The 9280-nt window shown below is 47.1% G+C and overlaps 1 protein-coding gene across 4 annotated transcripts in view; it reads right to left on the reverse strand.

The window, feature by feature from the left end:
- SPPL2B (signal peptide peptidase like 2B) overlaps window positions 1-9280 on the reverse strand; it is a 126127-nt gene that overhangs the window by 94572 nt on the left and 22275 nt on the right. For all 4 annotated transcript variants that reach the window (XM_025193057.1, XM_025193056.1, XM_025193055.1 and 1 more), the window contains exon 2: window positions 5669-5851. In XM_025193057.1, coding sequence (XP_025048842.1) covers window positions 5669-5851 — 183 coding nt within the window. The remainder of the gene's footprint in view (window positions 1-5668; window positions 5852-9280) is intronic.

Consider the following 9280-nt stretch of genomic DNA (forward strand, 5'->3'; position numbering starts at 1 on the left):
ATCCACAGCCCCCCACAAACCCCATAACCCACAGCCCCCCACAAACCTATACACCGCCCCCCCCAATATACAAGAGTAAGACTTCATTTTTAGCTATTGTTCAATCACCTCTGGGTACACTACACAAAGACATGCAAATCAGGACAAAAATATTTTTTGAAATCAAATTATATTCTAAAAAGCAAACATCTACAGAATTCATTAATATGGTATTTTTCTGGTTCCAAGATGACAACTTGGGGGGGGGGGGGGGGAAAAGGGGTCAATCACCTCTGGGTACACTACACAAAGACATGCAAATCAGGACAAAAATATTTTTTGAAATCAAATTATATTCTAAAAAGCAAACATCTACAGAATTCATTAATATGGTATTTTTCTGGTTCCAAGATGACAACTTGGGGGGGGGGGGGGGGAAAAGGGGCTCCTATCAAGGGGTGGGGCTAACCATGTGGCCCTCAACAGCTTGCCAAAACTTAGTAAGTGGCCCTCCACCCAAAATAATTGCCTGCCCCTGCTATAAATGGTTTGAGGAGAGATGCATGGAATCCTGGGCTGATTTTTAGTATTCAAGGTAGTTGAAATTCATATGCCATTGGGTTGATCTGCCAGCTAATGGAATACGGTCCTAGGAAGTGGTGGTTCAGGCTTCATGAGGACCAATTGGTATGAAGGTGTTCAACAAAGTCATTCTGGTCCATGAAGTAAGCAGACCCTGGCTGGCAGCGTGGGTCCACCTTTTCCTTATAATCTTCCTTTGCCTTTTTGAGGTGTTGTTTCAGTACTTCTTGAACCTAATATGCTGAACCAATTCCATAGCTGTTGGGTTGATCGATCCTATGGGTAGTGCTGGGTGAAACCAAGGGTAGTAAAAAACTGCCTGGTCTAGGAGTACTCAAAATTTTTATATGCAAATTCTCAGTAAGGTAGACCAATGGTCTTGCTGGAAGTTCAAGCAGTAATGGAGGTACTGCTTGAAGATCTGATTTGATTTTTCAACTTGGGCATCAGTCTGGAGATGAGGGGCAGAGGAGAGGTAGGTGCAGACTCCCAGTAGCCATAGGGCTTTGCGCCAGAGCCAACAGTCAACTGAAGTCCGATGAAAAACGATCTGGAAGTCCATGGAGTTGTACCACGTGAAGTTAAATGGACCATTGGGTAAGCTGATCTGTCATAGTCAGGATCACACAAAAACTGTTCAAGCCTGCTGGCTCCATGATGGAAATCTAGGGCAACAGCAGCCCACAGTCAAGGTGGCGGTGGGAAAGGTTTGGAGGAGCCTCACGTCTTCTGAGGAAGCCTTTTAGTGCAAGCACATGTCACAGGAATAGACAAAGGCCTGCACTGTCTGTGCAGCTACAACCACCAGAAATAACGAGAGGTGAGTGAGTATGAGTTTTTGTTCCATGAGGTCCTGCCAGCGGAAAGTCATGGCTTAGACAAAAAACATATGATAGTCAACCTAGCAGAGCCAGGGGCAGTGAGATCTTTTCCCTAGTAAACATAACCCCATCCTAATGCAATATTTCTTCTTTATGGAGATGGGCTGGTCTTTTGGGGCTCACTCTTCCCTAGTGGTTGCACAGGGTCGATCCAAGGGTAATGTAACACTAATGAAGTTTGGGGCTTTAGGAAAGGGCTAGCTTCTGGAATGTCTTGTGAAGAGTCTGTATCATACTCAGCTTTTTGGGAGAGAGCACCTGCCTTCCCACTTTGAGGCCCACACTGGTACGTTATCTGAAAGTCAAACAGTGTGGGAGGGGAAAACCCACCAGAGATGCCTGTGGTTAAAAACTTTGGCTTTCTGAAAGTATTCTAATTTTTTGTGGTTGCTAAAGACCTGAATTGTATGATAACTTCCTTTCAGGTGATGCTGCTAGTCTCCAAAGTCCACTCTAATGGCAGTCCAAGATTTCTTAGTTTTGTTCTGCTGGAAAGAGCCTGGAGAAAAAGGCAGCACACGAGTGTAGTGCCTGCTCTGGGCCCTTTTGTTGAGAGACTAGTGTGCCATTTACTATGCTAGAGACAGCTGTTTCCACCACAAAGCCAAGGCTGGGTCTTGGTGAGCCAAAACCAGGGCTGAGGTAGGGTTAGCACACACTCTTGTTTGGCCACGACCCCCCCAGATTCCATAGCCCCGTCCCAGCTGGTTGGTTAAAGTCCCGAGCCAGAGTCCAGCAGGGAGGTGGAGCAGTATGGTATGCCAGGCCGGTGGCTGGGCAGGCACTGCTGCTGCTATGCAGGAGCAAGACAGACAGACTGGAGCAGGCACCACCCTGCCCGCACATGGCACGTCCTTGGGCTCGCACAGCAGAAGGGGTGCCTGTGTGGCTGCCTGCCTGGTGCACCATGCCACCCCACTTCCCTGCCAGACTTTTTCTAGCCTGGGACTTTTGACCAACCTGCTGGGACCGGGCTATGGAATCCAGGAGTGTCCCTGCCAAACTGGGGTGTATGGTCACTATGCTAAGGTAAAGTATTGCTTCAGGTGCTCAAAGACAGGCTAGGCCTCAGCAGACGAACAGAACTGAATGTTTTTATAAAGCAGGATGGTGACAGGGGGGTCACTACCTGGGCAAAATTGGTGATGACTTGCTCATAAAAATTTGTGAACCCTGAAATCTCTGGAGTTCCTTGACATTTTAGGGTGCCCTCCACCTGCAGACTTCCTGTACCTTCCAAGGGTCCATTTCCAGACCTTCTAGGAACATAATAAAGGCAAGGAACTCAGCAGAAGACTGGCTAAATACACATTTTTCAAGCTCTGCCACTGAAAAAGGGCTGAAAAGTGGCTGCTGTACTAGTTAGCCCAAACAGCATAACCAGGTACTCAAAATGTCCATACAGATTCAGAGGGCCATTTTCTATTCATTGCCAACCCTTACTTTAACCAGATTGCATGCACCAGTGAGATCAAGTTCTTTAAACATGCAGAGAGTTTTTAGATGATCTTGTAGCTCTAGGATTAGAAGTAAGGGGTAACGATTTCATATCCCTTTAATTTCATAATGATTTCACACAACGATTTAGTTCAGGGTCCAGTAGTCCACACAGAGACCTTCCATCTTTCTCCTTGAAGAACAGGCCAGGGGCACCAGCCAATGTGAAATTTCCTTGTAAATCCCTAGGTAGGGTGGCCATCATAGAGGACAGGCCGGCTGATTCAAAATCAGATGCCTTTACGTCCTCTATTTTTCTCTTAAGAGAAATATAGAGGACATAAAGGTGTCTAGTTTTGTATCAATAGAAGACAAGAGTAGCAGAAAACTGGAATGTCCTGTATGATGGCCACCATATCCCTAGGCCAGGTTCTTGTGGATTTACTCCTGGAAGGCAACTAGTTCCATCTCAGACATGGCATAGATGGACCCTACCGCATGATCTTTGCTTCACGCTTTAAACCAGTGGGGTAGCTGTAGTTCCTGTGTTGAGGGATGGTATCTGCATTTCTTAGGTAACCTAGGTCCTTCCATGGGAAACAGAACCCCCTATGGACTGGTATCTGTTGGGAGTCCTGCCTGGGCCCAACTGAGTTGTGTCAACCCCAAGCTGACTCCCCGCCCTTGCAGGGCCTGGGTTGGCACATTTCCTGCATCCTTTTCTATAGGGCAGCAGGTAAGCACATGTCCTGATGTCCCACAGGAGAAACACAAGTTCTGCTGATAGTCATCCCATTATATTTCAGGTAAGATGATAGCACTCCTCCCCCTGCCCTGTCCTCCTCCCCTAGCCATCTATCTGCATGAGTTCAGTAGTAGGGTTATCTGAATGGGGCAGAGGACCAGGCAAAGGGTATTTCTTTTCTTCTCTCCTTTTCTGAAGACAATGGTCAATGTCAGTCACTAAATACACACAGGCCAGACAGTTCCTTTTCCTCTCTCTGGACTTACATAGCAGAAGTGGAGCATCTAGCGATACAGAGCGTCTAGTGATAGGAGCCAGCCACCCGCGTATTAGGGAGTGGGCAAAGTCTTGGATAAGCTCTATCCAGCCTCTGGAAACAACGTTAGGGTAACAGGTTGGGAAAGATGGTACTGCTGGTCAGGCCAAGGCCCTGGGTTCAAGGCTGTAGGCAGCAGAGAATACAGTTTTAAGGATCACCTTTCCAATGCCAGGATCACTAAGCTCTGAGCTGCTATACTTCAGCAAAGCAATTCCAAAGTTGTTTAAGTAGGGCATCAAGCATGGGCAGAGAGCTGAACATACTTTAGCTTGAAGTCAAGAACAGCACCCAGTATTTGATGCTGCTTCTCAATCGACAGTTGTAAGGCTAGGAGGAAGGTGTCTATTCTAGCATCTCACTGGGAAAGTGTGGAAGAACGCTATCCCAGTTTCTTCCCAAAGTCTTCTATTAGGTTTTTCCTTGCTATTGTCTTTTCACCTGTCTGTCAATTTGGCTGCCCCAGGTTACTGCGGACACGGGGGACTTCAGGTAAGAGGGTGGGAACTCCACATCTCTACTCTGTTAGCACTGACCTCATGGCATGAGGGCAGGGGCTTGAGCGCATGTCAGTTTCTTAAGGTGACCAGTGGTGCTTTTTAAACTGGTTGGTCAGCCTCAAACAACACCTGGCCTTGATTGGGTCTTGAAGGTGATGTCAAAAGGGCTATATAAAGCTAAGACACCCTAGGAGCAGGGAGCAGCTGTGTTAAGTTACATGCAGCAACTGGAACATCTGCAACTCTCTTTTTTCCCCTCAGGATGCTGAAGTAAGTAAACTACTTGGAACTTATCTAGATATATAGCTTACTGTAATGCAGAAGCATATAAAACAGCTACTAAGCTGACATGGTTTGCTCTGGGTTATTATCTGATACTTTTCTATCCTGTACCCTTCCCCATGCCTAACCTCTTTAACCAAGATCTCCACTATAATAAGCATTGTGGACTTGCTGGGAGAAGGATTAGGGCATGCCTTTAAGCTCCCTATGCTTGGCTAACTAAGGGAGGCTACTCATGCAATCATAGGGCTGGAAGGGACCCTGAAGGTTTAATCGGGTCCAGCCCCCTGCATGACCAGGAAAGACATCTGGGGTTAGGTGACCCCAGCCAGATGACCGTCCAGTCTTCTCCTGAAGACCTCTAAGGTAGATGATTGCACCACCTCTGCGGGGAGCTTGTTCCATAGTCTGGCCACCCTAGGGGAAGCTTGTTCCATAGTCTGGACACCCTAGGTTTTGAAGAAGTTGTGACACCTCTTTGTGCTTCAGGCTAAAGGAAGCACCCTAAGTTCTCGCAGTGGGTCAAGCACCCTCATGGTCTAAAAGGCCTGTGTACCACAGGGGGCACTGGGCCTGGATACAGACCAGAGTCCTGGGTGGTGGCAGCGGTTACCCCAAGCTTGCGGGTGTGCTCTAGGAAGGGGGTTGGCCAGACATGAGACACCCCAGGAGGGGCACTCAGAGCTTGGTAGGTGGTCAGGCACAGTGAGGTGGGTGGCTCAGTGCAGGAGCTCCCCTTACTGGTCCGTCACACAAAGAACACTCCAGGTCTAAAACTCCAAAGATAAAAAAATATTTAAATAAACTAAATACAGCAGGTCCAGGAAGAATTGAGACATGTCAAAAATTAGGAATAAAATACCAGGTGAAATATTAAATTATGCAAACAAGAATTTGATATCAGAGATATAATAGAACTTCCAATAAAACCTAAGCATACACTCACCAGTCTCTCTCTGCTAACTATCAGCAAGCCACGTGCTCCATTGATCTGAGCAAGCCTCACTTTTTCATAGAAGGTGCAGTTCCCCCGCATCACCATGGGGATTCTATTATTAAATCCCCCATCAGGCACATCAGAAGGAGAACACAAGACAGATGTTGTCTGATCCTGAAGCTGCAAAAGGGACTGAAAGGATAGAGAAATGTGTTTCAGAACAGCAACTATAAAAGTTTTGGAAAAAAACCAACTCTTTATTTATATGAAACAAGAATTGGCATTTTAAAAAACTGTAAGTTCTAAGATAATAATCATAAAAACACATTAAATTAAGTTTTAGTAGAATAGAACACTTAAATCGCTATAATACTAGGTTATTAGTTAAGGTTTTTTGAAAATTCAAGTCAGACACAAAAGATGCACTTTTCACAGAAGCCCGAATACTGATACTCTGTTTACCTTGTTATACACAGGCAGGCTGCACAGTTTCTCACTAACATTGCCTATCACTTTCAGCTGTTTATTATTTTTCCAAACTACTAAGCACTTGGCTTGAAATCTTCACTGAATCTCTCACTGACTTGCCTGCCTTGCTTAGAATAAGGCTGGCTGCTCCTTGGTTCTCCCAATTCTTTTGAATAGGCATCATGCCTTGTTACAAACCTTTTACTTATTACCCAAGATACACTGCCTTGTTACAAATCTGTATCTCTCATTTCTTTGTGACAAGTACCACACAGCCTAGTTGGAAAAACTGTTTTACGGTCTCTGAGAAATTGAAGAACCATTTTATCAATGTTTTATAAAGCAAACAGGAAGAAGCCAACACCAGACTTGCAGAACTAACAAGCAGCATACAGAACTATTGGGACATAACAGCCATGTACCAGGAGGAGAAAGGCTTCACAGTTGGATGCAGATATTGCAAACCCCTGCCCTCCTTAACAAAGATGAAGGAAACAAAACTTTCCAAACTTATATGTTGCAACAATCCCACAATCCAATATCATCAGCCTATCTAACCACGCTCTCAGCTTCACTGAGATGCTTGGCCCAGTGCTGTTCAATATCTTCATCAACGACCAGAATGAGGGGGTGAAAAGCCCACTGGCCAAGTTCGTGGATGACACCAAGATATGGGGTTGTGTGGACACACCCGTAGATAGGCTGCAGATACAAGCAGACCTAGACAGGCTGGCATGTTGGGCAGAATGGAACCAGATGAGGTTCAACATAGAGAAATGCAAAGGGCTGCATCTGGGAAAGAAGAACCTCCAGCACACCTACAGGCTGGGCATCAATAACCTGACCAGCACTACAAATGAAAGGGATCTGGGGGAACAATAAACCCCAGCATGATGCGATGCAGCAGCCGCTAGGGCCAATAAAACTTTGGCATGCATCAATCGATGCATCTCCAGGAAATCCAAAGAAGTGATTCTCCCACTTTACTCAACATTGATGCAGCTGTAGCTGGAGTACTGCGTCTAGTTCTGGGCGCTGCACTTTAACAAGGACGTGCTAAAGCTCGAGAGGGTCCAGAGAAGGGCCACCTGCATGATCAGGGACTTGCATGGCAAGCCATATGAGGACAGGCTGAGGGATCTCGGGCTCTTCAGCCTAAAGAAAAGAAGGCTGAGAGGGGAACTGATTGTGCCTTACCACTATATCAGAGGTGTACATCAGGGGCTCAGTGAACAACTGTTCACCAGGGTGCCCTGGGGGAAAACTAGAAAAAACGGCCACAAACTCCTGGAAGAGAGTTTCAGGCTGAACATTAGGAAAGCCTTCTTTACAACTAGGGTGTCCAGACTATGGAACAAGCTCCCCCCAGAGGTGGTGCAATTATCTACCCTAGAGGTCTTCAAGAGAAGACTGGACGGTCACCTGGCTGGGGTCACCTAACCCCAGATGGCTTTCCTGGTCATGCAGGGGGCTGGACCTGATGAACCTTTGGGGTCCCTTCCAGCCCTATGATTCTATGAGATGTTTACAGCATCCCATGATCTTGCCTTCTGCCCTACTACACTACTTCATAAGGTGCAGCTGTATTGAGACCTCAAAGGGTTTTTGCACTGCCTAAGACTAAGTAAATATCTCCATGACACGGAGACAATATGATCAACTCTCCACAGACCTGACCCCTACACAGCACAAGAGGAAGGAAATCTCCTGCACTCCACTCAGCCACAGCCCCTCTCTAGACCAGCACAAAATTGTTTCTACTTCCAAGTCCACTCTAAAATTGATAGAAAACAACAATTTACATTACAACCCCCGTCCTGGAGAATGGAGATCCATACTCAGCCTTAGAAATGAGGGAACTACATAACCTTCTAAAGACGCTACACCTCCAGAAATACAGGATAGGATTTATGATTTCAGCCCCACAGGAACCCAAGATGGGCACCTTTTACTTATTACCCAAGATACACAAACTTGGTAACTCAGGACACTCCATTCTCCCTGGCACTGGCACCATCGCAGAAGGACTTTCTGCCTACTGACTCTATCCTATACCCATATGCTACTTGAGAGGCCAACTATGTAGTGTGGTAGTGATGTAGCCATTGGATACCACCACGAAATTTCACGTGAAATTCATTTGCTAGGTCAAGTATTCAAGAGTCCTTTTATTGGAGAGGTGGAAGGTGTTAAACTCTTGGTGAAGTTCCTCTAGAGGCTCCTTCCCATTTGTCCATATGATGAACATGCTATTAGTATACCGGGGAAGAGAGGACAATGTCATCACTGGGAATGGTATTCCTTATGGCTTGCAATTCATCCTCACCGGGGATGTTGATGTACTGAGATGTGATATTTATAGTAGCTAATACAGTATTTGCTGGAAACTTATCAATGGAGGTTAGTTTATTAAGGAAACCTCTGGCATCTGCCACTTTAAGAGCCTGAAGAGGCAACTAGCAGGTGTGCCCCAGCTCTGATGAGCGGCCGTTTTAAGATTCAGGCCAGCAGACCTGGAGGCAGCACTCTGCTGCCTGGCACCGAGGAAACAACATCTCCTGGTGGAGCTGCTGCTCTGGCAACACCAGGAGTTAAAGGCAAGAGCTGAAACTGCACCCTGCTGGGGATGGGTGGCCCGGTGGGGCTGTTCATGGACTAGCCCCCCAGAAATGCCAGGCCAGTTACCACCCCGGTGGAAAGCAAGTAGGGGTGCCTAAACCCCAGCCCCCATCTTCAGGTGGGTCAATTAACATTGGAGGTAGTTTGGGGCCAGGTACAGCTGCAGCCACCTGAGCCTATGTGGGGTGCAAGACCCTGGAGAGTGGGGCCAGGCACAGCTGCAGTCACCTGAGCCGGGGCAGGGGGGCGGCCCCAGCGTAGGGTGGCAGAGTATAGGCCTCCATGGAGGTAGAGGTGTAGAGTGGGGTCCAGTGGGGCACCTGACAGTCTGCACCAGTGGCAGTTGAGAGGCCTGGAGAGCCTAGTAAGGGGTCTGGAGCCTAGTGAAGAGGCAAGGCGCCCAGCAGTTAGGAGCCATGCGCACGTGCCTGTGCATGTGTGGGGGAAGGAGCCCAGTGAGAATGAGAGGCTCAGAGCTTAAGAAGAAAGGCCAGAGTTAGGGTTGCTGGGATATAGTGGCAACATGTGAATGCC

This window comes from Alligator sinensis, unplaced genomic scaffold (assembly GCF_000455745.1).
Source record: "Alligator sinensis unplaced genomic scaffold, ASM45574v1 scaffold189_1, whole genome shotgun sequence".
In the NCBI taxonomy this organism is placed as follows: domain Eukaryota; kingdom Metazoa; phylum Chordata; order Crocodylia; family Alligatoridae; genus Alligator; species Alligator sinensis.